Source organism: Schistocerca piceifrons, chromosome 4, assembly GCF_021461385.2.
Source record: "Schistocerca piceifrons isolate TAMUIC-IGC-003096 chromosome 4, iqSchPice1.1, whole genome shotgun sequence".
Classification (NCBI taxonomy): domain Eukaryota; kingdom Metazoa; phylum Arthropoda; class Insecta; order Orthoptera; family Acrididae; genus Schistocerca; species Schistocerca piceifrons.
In genome coordinates this window covers 418,979,575-418,999,678 of record NC_060141.1, presented here as the reverse complement: position 1 = coordinate 418,999,678, position 20,104 = coordinate 418,979,575, and the positions used below count along the sequence as shown (strand labels likewise).

Sequence of the window (20,104 nt, the reverse complement as noted above, 5' to 3'; positions counted from 1 at the left end):
CATCAGGACAAATACAGACAGACAGCATTAAAGGAAATTAAACAGACAGAGACTCCCAGTTCATCTCGTAATAATAAACGGAAAAGTGAAATCAACTTGCTTCATCAGAAAATTAGGAGGTAAAAATTAAAGTAAATGAGTTGTCAATTTTTTTTGGAAGATCTTAGTAGTTGGAAGTAAATTGATGTCATTTGTGTGTCTCAGCACCATACAGCCATAGGGATAGAAAATCTTAGTGTACGTGGTTATAAGTTAGCTGCATATTCATGTAGAGTCAGTAAGGGTAAGGCGGAGTTGTCACATTCATAAAATAGAGTATAAATATGAAAATTTAGAAATGTGTGAATACTGCATATATCAGGATGTATAAGACATGTGCTTGTGAGTTGCTACTGGGAAATGTAATATTTAGTATTCTTATAATATACAGGTCTTCAGTGGGCAATTGGTAAATTTTTGTGAAACACTTTTGATTAATTGTTGTATTCTCTGTCAAAGAGAAGGAAGGGGTTATTAATTTGTGATGTTTTTAATGCATATTTCTTGAAGGAACCCGACAGGAAAAGTGAGGTGCTTGTAGCTGTTTATAATTCGGTTTGGTCACAGACTTCCATACCCAAATTGCTCAAGATAGTCGTACCCTTATAGGTAATCTATTCATCCAACAAGCAGTAGTTAAAGACACGCATGCCTATCCAGTGGTAAACAGATTTGTCAGATCTCAGTGCACAGTTAGCCACATTATATACCATAACTTAGTTCCACGTACAGTTCAGAAACACTCTTAAAAAACAGATCTATGCCAGCTGTCTGACATCTCTACTCACAGAATATGCTGCCAAGATCCCCTCCATGTGATTCAAATTGACCTGCAGTCTCTCCTAAAACGCTCAGGCCCCTCACAAGGACTTACACCTCAATCCAGTGAACTTCTTACCCCACCCAAACCACATCCTCCTCCCCCCCCCCCTCCCCCACCACCACCACCACCACCACCACCACCACCACCACCACCACCACACCTTTTACGTTCTTCCTAAGATCCACAATCCCAATAATCCTGGCTGTCCTTTAGCTGCTGACTTCGATGCACCCACTGAATTTATATCTACCCGTGCCTGTCCCACTCCCACCTTACACCTTTCTTGTCACTGTTTTGCCATCTCCCTCTATACCAACATCCCTCATGTACATGGTCTATCTGCAGCTGAACATTTACTCAGTCAGTGGCCACCTGATTCCAGACTTATGACAACCTTTCTGTTTACCTTAATCAACTTCTTACATACCAACAATTACTTCACCTCTGAGGGGCAGAGATACAAAAAGATCAGGGGTACGGCCATGGGAACCAGGAGGGCTCCTTCCTGTGCCAACCTTTTTATGGGTCAATGGAGTGGGCTTTGTTGGGTTCCATAAACCTTCACCTCCAGTTTGGTTTAGATAGATCGATGACATTTTTGCCATATGGACTCATGGTGACGCTGACCCATTAAAATTACAGAAATCTCTTTAATACTGTATCCCAATTAAATTTCACATTGTCTTATTACGAATCCCGTTCCACTTTCCTTGATGTTGATCTCATCCTCACTGAAGGCCAGGTACACACTTATGTCCACATTAAACCTACTAACAAACAACAGGACTTATATTTTGACAGTTGCCATCCTTCCAATGTCAAAGTTCCTTCCCATACAGTCTTGGCATTCAAGGCAAATGTATTTGTTTGGATGCAAACTCTTTACAGCAATACACTACCATTCTCACCTCAGCCTTCGCTGGACATAGTTACTCCATCAGCCTAGTTCGAAAGCAGATTTTCCAGACCATCGCAGCCAATCCTGATACTGCTACTTCTCCAAAGAAACAACTTTGGAGCACATCACTTGTCACTCAGTATTATCCTGGTCTTGAATGTTTAATCAGCTACTTTGACAAGGCCATGACTGTCTAAAATCGTGTCCTGAAATAAGACCCATTCTGTCTGAGATTTTGCCTACCACACCGAGAATAGCTTTTCATTGCCCTCCCAATCTCCACGTATCCTTGTCAGACCCTATCCTTCTCCTGCACCCACCTCCCTACCCTATGGGTACTACCCCTGGGACCACCCCCCGCCAAGGCTTGCCCTATGTACCCTCTTATCACCACTTGCACCAGCCCTGTAACTGGCAAAACATGTACTATCAGAGGGAGACCCACATTTGAAATGAGACAATGTTATTTGCCAGCCATTATGTAAACACTGTTTGGCATTTTACATTGACATGACTGCAACCAAGTTACCAGTTAGAATGAACAGCTGTAGGCAGTGGGTGTATACTGGCAACACACCAATATCCAGTTGCAGAGCATGCTCTACAATGTAACGGTCATGACCTTGGTGCCTGTTTCAACACACGCACCATCTGGATTCTTTCACCAGATAGAAGTTTTCTCAGAACTCCACAGGTGGAAAATATTGCTAAAATGTGTCCTTGGTTCTTGCCACCTACCTGGCCTCCATTTACATTAATTCCTTCTGTCTCAGCATTTCTTCACAGTAACTGCTCCTTTCTTCAATCCATTTTAGTTTTCTACATCTTTCATTTTCTGATCTGTCTATTTTTTGCTGTACCCCTCCCACCTCTGTTACATATAATGCACGTAGCTTTTCATTCTTATTACATTGTGCATGATGTTTTAGCAATAATCCCTCTCTTGTATATTATCCTGTCCTCCACCTTTAAGCTCTCAGTTAAGTTTCGTCTGGTGCAGTCTCCAACAATCAATCTTTCCTCTTTGTCCTGTCTGGTAAGTCTCCCCTGACCCGTAGTTATGGGTGACTTTTCTGAAGTGTACCCCTTTTCCTAAACTAGTCCAGTCTTTTCCTTCACCCATCTTCATTTCCCTTCAACTCTTCTGCTGGGAGAAGGAGCCACTGGCTCCAAAAATTGTGTAAGTTAAACCTTTTTGTACGTGTGTGTTCTCCTGCAACCACTTGCTGAGTAGATTTTTTAATCTTATCCAATTACATTATACTGTTAGAAAACAGCAAGGCTGATTGACAGAACTACTGAAGATTTTTAAAGAAAGCTTAACGATGTTGACCAGAGTGAAGTTTACAATGAGCCTACTGTTATTCTGACATTTTTCTTAAACATTTATCTCTACAGGTAAGAGAATCTCTTCTCAAGAAGAAGAAGAAGAAAAGTGTGAGTAGTACATGTGCTTTGAGCATTCCATACAAACTTAATTATATACATTGGTGATAACAATTTTGTTTGGCACAATGGCATGGTGCAAGTCTTTCTATTGGATGCCATGTTGGTAACTTGTGTGTCCCTAACCTATACCAGTTATCCAACCAGAGAAACCAGACCTACAGTTTAACGTGGAATCAGAACCACATGTTGTTTCTGGCAACTCATCACAGCATTGAAAGGTGAAGGCTAGGTAGGTTAAAACGAAGACTGAAAAATCTGTAGTCTGATTGAGATTTGATCCCATGACCTCTTGGTTTCCAGGTATGTGGTTTACCGCTAGACCATCAGGCTTGACAGGCATGTACAGTGATCGTCTGTAGGTTTCAAAGAGTGAGTTGTGAGTATTAAAATATGTGACATATATGGCCATATCTTTTGATTACATTGACTTAGAAGCTTAAATTTTTTACACTGCCAAGGAACTGCAGACCTTAGTAACTGACATAAAGTTCAATTTGGTGCCTAAACCCTTACCTAAGAAAGAGGGCTTTTTAAATATGGACAGACAGACTACAAATGGCAAAAAATTCCTTTATGTGATTTAATTTCAAATCAGCAATTTTCAGAATTTTTTTCTTTACTTGTACTGTGAAACCTTGCTTCTTGTGTCAAATTTCATTAACTTTGATCAGTGGGAAGTACTCTATAGGTTTTGATGAGTGAGTTTGCAAGTATCAAAATATATGACATAAATGGCTGTATCTTTTATCTGCATTGACATAGAGACTTATTTTTTTCACACAGCCAAGGAATCACAGACTTCAACACGTGAAATAAATTTCAACTAGATACTTCTACCCATTCTTGAGAAAAATGGGTCTTAACAGCAGAGAGACAGAAAGATAGGCAAACAGATGGACATTAAAGTGATCCTATAAGGGTTCTGTTTTTACGGATAGATCTATGGAATCCTGAAAAGAACTTGCACAAAATAGCCAGAGCAAGTAATGGCTGAGAAATACTTTAATATATTTAGCAAAGTTGGAAGAAAGAAGTAATCCAGGAATATGTGTATCTTGTCTGAAATTGACAGATTACGTAATAAAATAAAATCTGATGAAGTAGTGTTAAAAGAAAGACAAGGAAAGAAGCCACAGAAGGTGACACTACTTTTGCTAAAGAGAGTGGGAACATTGTAAAAGACAGTTAATGTGTAGCAGATAATTTTAGTAAGTGCTTTTTAAAAATAGGTTAGAAAATTGGTGCAAATTGTTCTTAAGCGAAAGCAAAGCAATACACCGAAGCAGCAACACAGAGGACATTTAGTGGAATAAAAATTAATCTCACATACCCATCTGAAATAAGGAAGATCATTATGATTCTAAAAAGCAAAAATTCATATGTACTGGGTAATATCACCAATAAGACACTAAAATGTTGTGGGGCAGTAATATGTAATGTTCTCAGTAATTTATGTAATGCATCGTTAACTCATGATGTTTTCTCATTAAGATTGAGATATGTCATTGTTAGGCCTCTCTATAAAAAAGTGACTCCACGGATATAAATAGGTGACTCCACAGATATAAATAAGTACCATCCAGTGTCACTCCTTACATCATTTTTAAACATTTTTGAGAAGGTAAAGTACTCCAGGCTTGTCACCCACCTGTGCAGTAATGGGGTATTTAGCCAGTTGCTGTTTGGATTTAAGAAGGTCCATTCTACTAAATCAGCTATTTATACATTTATTGAGCACACAGTAAAATCCTTAAATGATAAAGTATCACCAATTGTCATTGTCTGTGACTTATCGGAGACACTGGATTGTGTCACTCATAATATTCTATTAGAGAAGTTAAATTTTTATGGTGTCTATAGGTCAGCAAATGCCTGGTTGAGTTCTTATTTAAGAAACAGAATGCAAAAAGCTACCTTAGGCTGTTCGAGTAATACAAAATTGGACGCCACATCATTTACATGGGGAAAAATTACAGTGGGAGCCCAGAAAGGGTGACCATTGGCCCACTACTGTTCTTGTTTTATGTTATTGATCTGCCGCTTTAGCTGAATCAGGAAGCAGAATTAGCCCTGTATGAAAATGACACTAGTGTTGTGAAGCTGAGCAAAGAAACAGAAACAGAGAGAACAGTAAATGAAGTTTTAGTTAAAGTTACTTAACTGCTCTGCACAAATGGTCCAGCTTTTGTCCAGTTTTGTACTGTCAAAAATATCCCACCTTCTATTAAACTAGTATACCAACAAGAAATAATACATGGTGTAGAAAATTGTAAGTTATTACATATGCATATTGATGAAAAACTAAACTTGAAGAAGCTGGTAAAACATTTAGGTTTGGCTACCTTTTCTATAAGAGTAATTGACAACTTTGGAGATAAAGAAGTCAGTAAGTTAGCATATTTCGCAGCATTTCTAGATGTTTTATGGGACAATGTCTGGAGTAACTCCTCACTTAAAGTATTCATTGTGCAGAGGTAAGTTACTAGAATTGTGTGCAGTTCACAAACATACATCTTGCAGGTATCTTTTTAAGCAGTTGGGAATATTAAACACAGCCTTACAGTACATTTGTTCAGTTATGAAATTTGTTATTAACAACCCATCTATATCTGAGAATAACAGAGATAGACACAAGTGCAACACTAGGAGAAAAAATGATCTGCGTTATCCTGTAATGAATATAACTTTTGCACAGAAAGGAAAAGGAGAGAAATGTGCAGCTATGAAACTCTTTGACGACCTATCAATGGAAATAAAATGCCTGACAGATAGCAGAAGTATTTTCAAATATTGATTAAAGATGTTTCTCCTGGAAAACTGCTTCTATACATCAGAGGAATTCTTGAGTAGAGATAATTAACTGTTAAAAAAAAATTAAAAATCTGTGAATGCCTGACATGTAGCCATAAATATTATTTAAATTTTTTTAGTTGTATACAGGGTGTTACAAAAAGGTACGGCCAAACTTTCAGGAAACATTCCTCACACACAAAGAAAGAAAATATGTTATGTGGACATGTGTCCGGAAATGCTTACTTTCCATGTTAGAGTTCATTTTATTGCTTCTCTTCAAATCGCATTAATCATGGAATGGAAACACACAGCAACAGAACGTAGCAGCGTGACTTCAAACACTTTGTTACAGGAAATGTTCAAAATTTCCTCCGTTAGCGAGGATACATGCATCCACCCTCCGTCACATGGAATCCCTGATGCGCTGATGCAGCCCTGGAGAATGGCGCATTGTATCACAGCCGTCCACAATACAAGCACGAAGAGTCTCTATATTTGGTACCGGGGTTGCATAGACAAGAGCTTTCAAATGCCCCCATAAATGAAAGTCAAGAGGGTTGAGGTCAGGAGAGCGTGGAGGCCATGGAATTGGTCCGCCTCTACCAATCCATCGGTCACCGAATCTGTTGTTGAGAAGCGTATGAACAGTTCGACTGAAATGTGCAGGAGCTCCATCGTGCATGAACCACATTTTGTGTCGTACTTGTAAAGGCACATGTTCTAGCAGCACAGGTAAAGTATCCCGTATGAAATCATGGCGGTGAATCAAGGAAGTACAGTACATACTGACGAAACTAAAATGAGCTCTAACATGGAAATTAAGCGTTTCCGGACACATGTCCACATAACATATTTTCTTTATTTGTGTGTGAGGAATCTTTCCTGAAAGTTTGGCCTTACCTTTTTGTAACACCATGTATAAGTGTTATATATGTCATAACATATGTAGCGAATTTCATCTAAGGAACTAGTAACTAACTAACTCTAAATTACAGATCAGAAGGGAGACATATTGCAAAACATACTAAGAGCAACACATGGCTATAACACCAGAAGAGGAGAAAGATGTGCTTTAGAGATGGCAATTATCACTGAAGCAACCGGTTTTTGGTTGTATCAGATTTTTTCAACACCATTTCAACTGCATAATTAAAACCGCTCTAAATAACCAATTTCTGAAATAACTGATTTCAGTTTTTTATTCCTGTGATCAACTTACAAATTGAACAAAGATTTAAAAGTTTCATTCCTTCAGTTTCAGAATACAAAGAATCAAAATATTAAATTAAATAGGTAAATAAAAGAAAACTTAGTCAATCCACTGTTCGCTGCTTTTCTCAAAAGGTGATAAGTGGTTGACTACTACAAAATTCACTAGCAGTGTCTATTGATTCTAATATTTTGAAACTCTGCTCAGAAATCATGTTTTAATTGGGGATCATACCAGTATTTGGACATTATGAATACTCAGTGCTAAAGGATGAAAACTGAGGTTGATTATGTAGACACATGCAGCAGATTAGCTGCTCTATATTTCTATTGTAAACTATGAATGAAATGTTGAGTTTTAAGATGTCTCTTTACATTATGCCGCATTAATCTTTTAAAGCAAATGGAGCATTGTACTTCATTGATTATTGCCTTAATAAAAACTTCAAGATTAGAAATGGCACCATTCTGTAATACAACTGATCTCCAACAATGACAGTGAGAAACTATCGTACAGACCAGATAGAGCAAGTCTTGCACACTGTACCATCTAATAGGCCATGTCACATGCTAACAGGAACATTATTGTCTCAGCAGTGCTGTATCAATTCTATGCCAAGTGTTTGTTGCTCATTTCTGTTGGCATTGGTATTAAAATGGTACTGTACTGATCACTTTTCCCACTTTCTGTAATAACACAGCATTTCAAAACAATGCAAACTTTATGAATATAAATTATTTATTCTTTGAAAAAAGGTTTACTTAAAAATGAGAAATTTTAGCACTGCTGCTATGGGTAATAGCTATTTTGGTTTTCTTACCCAGTTATTAGTAAAAAGTGAAAGCATCTCTTATAACCAAGACGAAACAAATGCCAAAAAATGCCGGTTATTCAGAACGAAAATACTGGCACTGATTTTTAACTAGTCAATTTTTCCCATTCCTAATGTGTGTGCACTGTGGATCAACCTAATTTGAAAAAGAAATTGATGTTAAAAGAACACATCTTTGAACTCAGGGGAAAAAATTGCTTTTGATTGTATGCTCCATGTCTACACTTAAATACTTACCTGCAGTGATGCCTGTAATCAGTCTAGATGGTTCATCATTCTGTATCATACACTCATCTTCAAAAACAACAAGAAATTTATATCACCTGTTCAATGATCATTGTTTTGTGAAAGGAAATTTGTGATAGATACACAAAACTGTATAAAAATGGGAAAAATATTATCTTTTTCTCGTGTGTCTCTTTACCTCTGTTTTATGAGAAAAAAACTACTACTACATACTGTACCAGTTCATAAAATTTCTGGATCATCTGAACCATATTTTCACCCTACCCTGACTAAAAATGGCATGTACTTCAGACTGAACCTGGTGTGACATATTTACTTCTGACATAGTCCAACAAGTTTACATCAGTGAAAGTTGTTTTCCAGTATATTGCTACATAAAATTAACATGAGCAGAACACTATAGTTCCAAGTGCACCACCACAAAACATTGTTCAGTTACAGTCATTATCACATTATTAGTATTCTGTTCTTCAGTTTAAAAATGTGATGAAATATGTGCAGTATTCTTCAAAATACACATTTACTGGGACTAAAGTCATTTGTAACTGTGAACTAGTTATGTATAAAAATGATGAATTGTGACTGTGACTCACAGGATTATTAAATGTCATCCTTACTTTCTGTTCATATATAATTCGTAACAATATATCAATATTTTATGTTTTTGTAATAGTTGTAAGAAGCAAATGTTGATGTGCTAGTAATTTTGGATTTAGGTGCATACCCATTGTTATTTTGTGTTATTTTGAAAAAAGCAATTGTTATGTATTAATTTAAATAATTATCTGTGAAATGCTACTTGTCTTTCTGTGTGTTTTTCCTTTAGTTGGCTGTTCACCACCTTGATTTGTCACATAGTGCAAAACTTTTGAGCTACACGCCAAACTGTTTTAAAGTGCAAAAGTCATCAAAGAGATATTAAAAAGAAAGATGTTATCACTATAAAAGATTCATTCTTGTGTGACTAAGGGACCGCATCAAACGTGTGTTAAACTACCAAACAAGTAGTGCGACAAGTAGCCCTTATGGGAACAGTTTACTTGAAGAGAACTAGATTAAATGAAAAAATCTAGTGACACCATAGAATGACAGATATCTTATCAATATAGAAATTGTAAACCTTCCTTTTTAGTGTTAGTACAGTGATGGAACATTTTGTCAGGCATAGTTCTTTTGGCCCCAGACTTTGATGGTAACTTGCAGCCAAAGACTAAGTCCAGGCTTTAACTGCTGAATTTTTAATACTATGAGTTAGAAGACTGAATTCTTAATACTATGTAACATGAAGCTTGAAAGCAGTGATGACATTATTTGAATAATATTTTACACTGTTTTAATGGAAACTTAGACATCCTTATAATATGGCTATTGCTGCTGTTGATGAGCTCAGCTACTATGAAATAAATATGTAGGCATGAAGAAAAAAAGATGTAGAATATTAATGATGCTGGTTTTATTTAAAAATTTTGAAGAAAAAAAATAAGAGGCATTGCTTTCAGTACACCCTCATATGGAAGGGGCTCCAAATTGTGACAGTATTGTGCAAAGGATACATAGCTAGTCACCACATAGAGGAGAAGATGAGTCACAGGCAGGCACAACAAAAACACTAAAGTAGAAAATGCACACATGCGCTACCCCCCCCCCCCCCCCCCCCCCCCCACACACACACACACACACACACACACACACAGGCACGATCACTGTCTTTGGCTGCTGAGGCCAGACTGCATACAGCATCTGATAGGAGAAGCAATCTGTGGGTGGCAGGGGTAAGCATGAGGTTGAGATGGGGTGAGGGCGGTATAGCAGAGTACAGATGGATGAAAATGTAGTGGTGCTTGTAGGAGCATGTAGACATGTGATGCGGAGAGGGTAGGCGTGCTAGGTGCAGCCAGGAGGTTTGAGAGAGTGGGATGGGGGGGATGAGGGAGGGGGTGCAAGGGAGTGGGAAAGGAGACAAGTAGAGGAGATGAAAAAGAGTAGTGGGGTGTGTTCACGGAATAGAAAGCTTTGTAGTACTGGAGAGTGAGCAGGGAAGGTGATAGGTAGGTGAAAGATGGGGACTAGCAAAGATTGAGGCCAGGGTGTAATGGGAACACAGGCTATATTGTAAGGAGCATTCCCACCCGCACAGTTCAGAAAAGTTGGTGTTGGTATAAAGGATCCAGATGATGCAGGTTTTCAAGCAGTCACTGAACTGAAGCTTGTTGTGTTGGGCAGCAATTTCAACATCAGAACGATACAGTTGTCTCTTGGCCTCAGTTGGACGGTGGCTGTTCATGCGGAGAGCGAGCTTATTTCCACGCAGAAAGCAGCATAGAGGTGTGACTTAGTTCTTAGATCACATGACGGCTTTCACAGGTAGCCTTGCCTTTGACTGGATAAAAGGTGCCTGTGATTGGACTGAAGTAGGCGGTGGTGATGGGATGTATGGTACAGGTCTTGCATCTAGGTCTGTTGTAGGGATATAAGCTGTGATCCAAGGGTTTGGGAGAAGGGCTGTGGTTGGGATGGATAAGGATTGTTGTTGGATGGAGGAATACAACTGTGAGAGGATAGGTAAAGGTAGTGGGTAAGATATTCCTCATTTCAGGGTATGGCGAGAGGTAGTTGAAACCCTGGGAGAGAATATGATACAGTTGCTCCAGTCCTAGTTGAGATTGAGTCACAAGGGTAGTGCTCCGTTGTGGCCAGATGGTGGGAATATGGAAAGTGGTAAATGACTGAAGAGGCAAAGCATGGAGATCTGTTTTTGTATGTTGTTAGGAGGTAATTTTGGTCTGTGTGCAGTTTGTCCATGATAAGTTGATGATTGGGGCAGTGGCTGTTGGGAACAGCCCCACATTATGGCTGCCAAGGGGAGAGGACTGGTGAGGGAATGGTAGCATCGGCTGCTTGTAGCAGTGCTGGCACCACTACCTGCATTTTGCACCTAATATGAATGAAAATATTGCCCGCTTAAGTGACACTTCCGTCTGATCGAAAATCACATAATTCATTTAATTCGTTGACATACCTGCAAGTTATGTATTATTCATTTACTGAAAATCATGATAAGTGAAAGCAGATGACTGTACAGCTTTGTGAATCGAAAGTCAAAAACTGATTTTTGGAATCTGTTTGCACATTGCATTAATTAAAAACAGCACATCAATAATGTTTACAAAGGGCAATTAATTGTGCCTGAAAGAATTGTCAAAATGGTGTTCACTAAAGATCAGTGTCATTTGTGTTTGATTCAAGATCATCATCACCACCACTTCAGAGCATGATATTGATGACTTCTTCGATGGCTGTTTCCATTATTTCATTTTGTGCCCAATACTATTGCTGCAGCTGCTGCAGTTTCTTGCTGTAACCTTGCCAGTCATGTGCAATAATGAACGGAAAACAGCATTAACAGGATTCTGCACTCTTTCCTTCACGTTGAGTTCTTCCTTCCTGAAATTGTGTTTTATGTTGGTCTGTACCAACTCTATGATATATAGATTGCAATTGCAGGGTGGTTAATGGACTACTTTGTGGCCCCTGCTCTTAATAATTTTATTCATGGCGTAAGAGTCGTTGCAATTTATTTGCCTGTCTCGAAACCATTCTGATATCGTAATCATGACACCATTTTTATTAGGCATTATGCCAGACTTCCTGCTGTGGCATGACACACATCCATACAATCACAGAACTGGGTGGAATATTAGGAACTCCCATATCTGAAATCCCCCTCCCACACCCTCATGTCGATGTCTGCTAGGTTTGTCAACTTCAAGAAGTTCACAAGCTAGTGAAAACAGTTTCTTGCATGAAACTTCCTGACAAATTAAAAGTGTGTACTAGACTGGGTTCCCTGGTTCGAGTCCTGGTCTGGAACACAGTTTTGATCTGTCAGGAAGTTTCAAATCAGCACCCACCCACTGCAGAATGGATATTCTTTCTAGTTTCTTGAACTTTATTGCAAGTAATTGCTGAATTATTCATTTTGTGAGAATTTTTCTAAAACTTAGAAAAGTAGGCTGTGTTCAATACTGGTGCAAAAATATCAGTGTCGAGAAAGAGAATGGGACAAAGACAGATGGGCCAAAACAAAGGTACCAATGGAGCCACTAAACACACATAACTGGCACCACCAGTCAAGGAAGTGTGAAATGAATTTACTAATCAATTTGTTTCATAAGAAGATAAAGTAGAATGATAATACAGACATCTTTAAATTTTAGCTGATTTTTTAATGCTACTGTAAACATAAATGCATTACATTTGTTATAAAAATAGTAAATACTACTTGCAAAACTTGAAGGTAATTAAAACACGGTCTCTTGGTGACATACTGTGCCTCATTTTTTATTTACTGTTATCAAATATTTGATTATGCGATAGACAAGAGATGTATCAGCTGAAGACATGAAGACAAAAGATGTTTGAAATTTGCATATGACATCTTCATAGGTTTTAATTAAAATGAAGTTCTCTGATTTTAGATAATTGAATAGTGTCTCTTATTAACATCAGTATGTCATCTAATGTATTTTTCTGTTATTTTCTTATTTTTTTTATTTTTGTATGTCATCATGATTTTTATTCATTAATAATAAAGCAACAACAGTGGCAACTGCTCTTGGTTTTTAAGAATAACTACACTTCTGCAACAAGTACTTGTAGCAGGTTCCTGAAATAAACTTGCCCCAATGACTTGAAAAAGTAAACTTGAATAAGTTTTTATTCTAATGTAAACACCACAGCAAGGGCTTACAGATGTTGCTTGCATGGGGACACCAAGCCTTCCGTAATACTTCGCATCTAGCGGCAGCTTCACGTTGAGTTCTTCCAAGTAGTGCCAATTTTCTCTGCTTCTGGTAGCACTAGTGAAATGGTCAAGTTATTGTGGCCAAACTGTAGGCCTTATTTAGACTCTTGAAATATTTTAAGAGGGACTGCTAATTACTACAGATGCAATAGCCATGGGCGGTTGTGGTGTATGGAAGGGACTTCTTGGTACGTAATGCATGAGGGAGGTGGCATCAGTAGTGATGAGCAGGGCACTATATGGTAAAGGAACAGGAACTGTGGAGAGTCGTTGAAGAAAACAGTTGGTGTCGCTGGTATAGAAGGGTACATTTTGCGTAATAGTCTGAAGGTGTTGGTCCATGAGAGCATAGATTCTCTCCGAGTGGGCATAGTAATCAGCCACAATGGGGTATCCTGCATGGTTGGGTTTATGGACTTAGGAGGCGTCTAGAAGGTAGGAATATGGGGGGTGGTAGGGATGAGGAGAGAGAGACTTAGGGGGGAGGTTCTGGGATGGACGCAAGGATTTGAGGAGATCCTGTTGGATTTCTGGGATGGGATCACTGTAGCAGGGTTTGTAGGTGACCAAACTTGACAGCAGGTGTGATCTTTTGCCATGTAATTCCCGTAGTAAAACCATTGACCACATGCCTCAGCAGCCAGGGTCAGTTCGCATGTGTGTGTGTGTGTGTGTGTGTGTGTGTGTGTGTGTATGTGTGTGTATGTGTGTGTATTTTCTACTTTAAAAGAAGGCCTTTTGGCTGAAAGCTCAAATGTATAGTCATCATTTTGCTGTGCCTGTCTGCAGCTCAGTGTCACCTCAATATGGTGAGTAGCAGTTTATCCTGTTCATAATATTCTTGTTATTCCATCTTGGATTTTACACTGATTGTACATGCAAATTCTGTTATCTGATCGTGCCACAACTCTTTGGTTACCATTTCATTCACATCTTGTCACCAGTCTCTGCACACATTTTACCTGCTGTGCTCACTGCTCACTCACAGTTTTTGTGGACAGGGGGAATATGTTCATTCTTCTCGCTTTCAGTTATGTGCTTCGTGCAATCCCATTTGTCTGTCCACTAAACTTTTATATAGTCCATCACAAATCTTGGATGGAAGATATCCCAGTATTTAGGCAGCTCAGTAGTTTTAGAGGGAGTGCATTGCCTGTTTTCATAGTAGCCAGTTTTTTTTTTTTGTCTTAATATACAAGATGTTCCAGAAGGATCACAAAATATTTCAGGGCATGTTAATACAGACTAATTCAAATAAAACATTACATGTAAATGTGTCCTATTTTATTGGTTACTTAGATACAGCTGTTTGAAAGTAACTAAAACAAACTACCCACAGAAGATATTAAGCACATGCAAATGATTGAATTCAGAGTTGGTTTTCATAAATTTTACTTACGACTTCAATGCAGTTTCGAATTGCCTTGAAAAAAACCATTTGTTTCTCTACTGATATCACCCAGGCACGCTTTTATGAGGGTAGCACTCTTCACAATTTGAACAATTAACTCATACTTTTTGTTTACTTTTCTTTGAAGAGTTAAGCTGTCAGCCACACCTCGGGCAAAAATATGAAGATTTAAGGTCTGAGGATTTTGGTGTCCAAGAAATGAGGTCATTCCTATGAATCCATCTTCTGCAGATTGTCAGTTTAGATGATGACACCAGATGACTTCAGTGTCTTGCTGGAACATACGCATCCTTCAGACAGAGGAATGCCATCCAGTAATGGCAGAAGCTTGTTTTTAAGAAAGTCTAGATAACAGATGTTGTGGCAGCACGACAGACACATATCAATTTATACAGTCATACCACACCAAACATTTACAGAGAAGAGTTCTTGAAATGTGATTCTACAAAGGCATGTGGGGTTTTTGTTGGAACACCAGTCTGAGTTACGGATGTTATTGAGACTGTCACGAGTGAAAGTAGCTTCATCAGTAAACAGTATGAGTGGGAGCACTGAGCAATTTGCAATCAGCAAATAACAAAAGTCCAATCATCTATCATCTCCCTCTTGAAGCTATTTGATCTATGGCAAATAATCAGAGCAGAGGCCATGCATGTGTAATGTCCAACATATTATTGTACGTGTAGAAATTCTGAATGTGTTTGTTTGATGTACATTCAGAAGAAATGTGACTTCTGGGCTCTACGCCCAGTCCCCGTGCAGTTCAGTGAAACATGAGTAAACACCTTGTATCTAGTACTAGTTGACCGTGTTCTCTGCATACAGCTGCAGCATCTCCGTTACAAAATATGTACACAATATCATATCGGCATACTCAGCATTTGTAAATACACGTGGCATGCTAAATATTAAGTAAAATTGGCCACAATCACAATAACAGTTCAGAAATTCAATTATATAATCTCAAGTACGACCTCACAACTGAACTTAAAAACAAAAATTGATCGCCGATAAATACACCCAAAGCAACTGGAATACTAGCACTTGAAAAACTCATTTCTGTACACTGTTGCATCTCTGTAACTATTAAAAATTAGACTCATGTTATATACCAGGTGTACCAGTATGAAATGGAGCATTAAGACTCAAATGTATCGATAGGGAACATTTGTTGTGAACGAGTCTTAATTTTTTTTTGTTTGGTTGGTATGACATCTGTCAAAGATATTTAGTATACATCAAGTCATGGAACAAACAACATCATTTGTTTCATCGTGTTAACAATGTCGAATTTTGTATCAGAAAGTGATGATTTGCGGTAAGCATTAATGTTTTCTTTCCATTTGAAAAAAAGTGCTGCAGAGTCGCATCGAATGCTTGTCGAGGCATATGGTGATCATGCTCTATTTGAAGCAACATGCAAAAGATGATTTCAATGGTTCAGAAATAATGATTTTGATGTAAGAAATGAAGAATGTGGAAGACCACCAAAAAAGTTCGAAGATGCCGAATTGCAAGCAATATTGGATGAAGATGATACTTTGAGGCAGAAGCAAATGACAGCAATGCTAAATGTTGCATAACAAACAATTTCTGACCGTTTGAAAGCCATGGGAAAAATCCAAAAGTGTGGAAAATGGGTGCCACATGAATTGAATGAAAGGCAGATGGAAAACCGAAAAACCATTTATCAAATTTTGCTTCAAAGACATGAAAGAAAATCAACTTCGCATCGAATTGTTACTGGCAATGAAAAATAGATTTATTTTAAGAATCCTAAACGGGAAAAATCGTGGGTTAATCTTGGACAACCATCAACATCGACTGCAAAACCAGATCGATTTGGCAAGAAGACAATGCTGTGTGTTTGGTGGGATCAGAAAGGTGTGGTGTATCATGAGCTCCTAAAACCCGGTTGAAACTGTGAATACTAATCGCTACAGTCAACAAATGATCAATTTGAACTATGCATTGATCGAAAAAAACCAGAATGGGCCAGAAGACATGGCAAAGTAATTTTTTTACACGACAATGCACCTGCACACAAAGCAAAACTGGTTAAGGATACAATCAAAACACTTGGCTGGGAGCTGCTACCCTACCCGCCGTATTCACCAGACTTGGCCCCTTCCGACTACCATTTGTTTTCATCAATGGGACACACATTGGCTGAGGAACACTTCGATTCCTACAAAGAAGATGAACATTTCTATTGGCGTGGTCTCCACAAATTGCCAGAACGGTGGTCAAAATGTATAGAAAGCAATGGTCAGTACATTGAATAAAATGTTTTTACTTTTCAATTAAAAATTAGTGTTTCATTTTCACAAAAAAATGCTCATTTCATACCGGTACATCTGGTAGAATGCTTTGATGAATTAATCTATGTTACCATCTCCCAAAATGTTCACTAGTTCTCCTGAAACAACCAATAGAGCAAGATGACACAGTGATTAGTACACTGGATTCATATTCAGGGGATGGTGGTTCAAACATGTGTCATTACATTAAACCCAATCTTCCTTTGTGAAACACTCTGCATAAAGTAACCCAAAAGCTATATTCATAATTATTGGTAGAAGTAGATTTGCACTAGGCATAATTGGTTGTTGTTATACTTTACAGAAGTATCTTGCAATGCCCATCTTGCTTATTAATATATAATTTTACTTGTTTCACGTCAATGAAGGCTCTCCTTCATTACATGGTTTACGGACCACAATGTGTGAATGAATGGGAAATATTGTGAAAGTAGACTGTAGCTTTAACTGTGTTTGTGAGTACAGGGATGTTGGTTTTAGTTATTTATTGTGCCATTTACTGTAAAACTTATTCCCTAATAAAAAGTTATATGATGAAATTTTTTAAGTTATGTCTCTTGTTCCATGATATTGTGAAAAGAATAGATAGCTGCTCATCATAAACATGACACATTGGGTTACAGACAGGTGCAACAAAGAGACGGTTACACATTGAAAACACATACACAGTCACACATACGTCATCCACACATGACTGCTGTCTGTGGGCCGTGCAGCTATAATGCAACTCTCACATTGAACGAAATCAGAGTGGTGTGGGGAAGCCGGAGGAATAGCAAGGACAGGTAGGAGGGGGGGGGGGGGGGGGGGGGGGCAGGGAGAGGAGTACTGTCTGAAGAGAGTGCAGGGACTAGATGGCAGGCAGACAAGGTTGTCAGCTGCAGTGTTGGGAAGCTGTGAAGTGGGGGGGGGGGGGGGGGGGGGGGAAGGAGAGAGGAAGACGGAGGCCAGGCCACCTGTGAAATCAGCCATGTGATATATCAGTTCTACTGCAATCATTTCACAGCATATTTTATTGGTATGACTACCAATTAGTTGTCCACCAGGTTGAACAGCCACTGCCAAACTATGGCCAAGAGCAAAGTGGACCATCCTGTGGCATAACATGCAGCTGAACATAACATGCTTGATTTCAATGGCTGCTTCACAGCCTAGGCCATCTGGATCTTTCTCTCCATCTTCAGATTTCTGAAATGTGCAGATGGGCATTACTGTTGCTACACAAACTCTGCTCTCAAAATCATACCAGCTTCAACCTGCTGTAATGTACTGTCTCCACACCCTCCATTCAACAGTTTCTGCTCACTCTGTCCCATCACATGCTTCCGGTTCATGATCTCTCACCCCATGGTGCATTACTTTCTGCCAATGTGCCCAATGATCCTTACCCTCTCCCCTCCTGCCCCTCTCCCCCACAGCTTCCCAATGCTGCAATTGGCAGTCTAATCATGTTGCCATGTAGTTCCTGCACACTCTGTCAGACAGTGCTCTTCTCTCTCCCCACCCCTCCTCTTTCCCCACCCTACTCCTTATTGTTGCTGTTATTGTTGCTGTTATTCAACATGAGAGTTGTATTGTAGCTGCAGCATCTTGAGATAGCAGTCATGTATGCATAATGTGTGTGTGTGTGTCCTTGTCCTTTTTTTCTTTTCTGAAGAAGAATTTGGATGAAAGCTCAATGTCTTTTCGCTTTGCCTGTCTGAAACTCAGTGTGTCATTTCTATATAGAGAGTAGCAATCTACCTTTTTCATAATATTGTTGGTACTCCATCCTGGACTTTCCTTTGTTATATCTTGCTCCATAATTGTTGATACAGCTGTAACTTTAATATTTACTAATGTTTTTCTTGATGTGTATAACAGTAACTTTGTAAGCAGCACTTTACAGTGAACCTAGTCACCTCCCCCCCCCTTTTTTTCCCTCCCCCTTATGGTCCTCTTTGTAGTTTGAAAATTCAATACATGTTTTGTGGCTATGATTCCCAAAAAACAATTCTACAATTCTATAGCTCAAGACTGAGAGTACATAGTATGTAACTGTGGAAACATGATGAAGACAATCTCATTCTTAAAATGTGTGTTCATCATTCCATTCAACTGATAGTCATTATTCATTGTTGGCAATTTTATACCTGTAAAATGATACAGGAAATTATTATATACATTTAAGTTGACAGAATTGTGTTCCTGAGCTATGTTAATGAGATTACTTTCATTGAGGTCTGTGTTAAGTTATGACATTTTGACCCACTGTGAAAGTCATTGAGGGTCCCATTTGCTATTTCACCAGGACTTCTTTCTGTGACTACAACATTGGCGCGATGTAAGTAACACATGGTGAAGTGGAGCCTGTAGCAATAATTCTTGACTCATTGTTTCTTACAGGCCATTGTTTTTTAATTATTTATATTAGTGAGCATTGTGTTTTTAATACATTTCCCAAAACATTTCAGTTGCAACAATTTTTTAATTTGCATTCCAGATTCAGTGTGGCGGAGCTCATTGGCAAGCCAAGATGAGCTTCAGGAGGTCATACAGTTGTTGTCTGTGCAACCTCAACAGGCAACACAACTGCATCATCCAAGTATGCACATGCCAGGTATAGTAAGATTCTAATAATTTGATCCTGTAGTAATAAACTTCAGTGTTTTACCGGCTGAAAAGATGCAAACCATATTTTCAGTTAGTATATTAACAGGCCAAATTTTGCACTGTATTTGGTTAAATTATTTTAATGATTGTCTCCATCTAGTGGTTATTGTTGTTGGCTGCTGATGCATAGTTGTTGGATTATTTGTGAACATCTCTGATTATTCTGGGGTAGCAACATTGATACTCCATTTGACAAAGTGGTATCAAGTAGGACGACATGTGCTAAGTGGGAACAACGGACATTTGTTTTTTTTGTCATATTGATACACTATGCTATTGCCCTTCTTTGTGATAAACTTTCATTTTCAAGTATGCTGAGTTAAAAGCTTGCTCTATCTGTTGTTGAGATTTCATTGTAGCACTAAATGTTCAGCATCATACTCTTCACAAAATAAGAAAAGATTGTTCTCACTTGTCTTTTCATTCAATTTATGACGACTGACTTACCTACTAGACTTGTCATAGATGGATTTCAGGTTTTTAGCAGCAGCTGTTTTAAAGTGTTACATGGAAAATTTGTTCAGGAATTAAAGTTGATTCAGTTTTAAGTTGTCGTCATCAAGAGTTAGGTTATTATTAAAACATGTCTGCTTACAGTGTATGGTTATTAGATCTGTATCAAATTC

General features: G+C 38.4%; 1 protein-coding gene across 3 annotated transcripts in view; it reads left to right on the top strand.

Annotated features, from left to right (window-relative positions):
• The window catches only part of LOC124795017, a 237,859-nt gene that overhangs the window by 87,154 nt on the left and 130,601 nt on the right, over positions 1-20,104 (top strand). For all 3 annotated transcript variants that reach the window (XR_007016637.1, XM_047258782.1, XM_047258781.1), the window contains one exon: positions 19,309-19,425. Coding sequence is in view for 2 of the 3 variants with exons in the window: in XM_047258782.1 (XP_047114738.1) it covers positions 19,309-19,425 (117 nt within the window). In the remaining variant the exon portion in view is untranslated. The remainder of the gene's footprint in view (positions 1-19,308; positions 19,426-20,104) is intronic.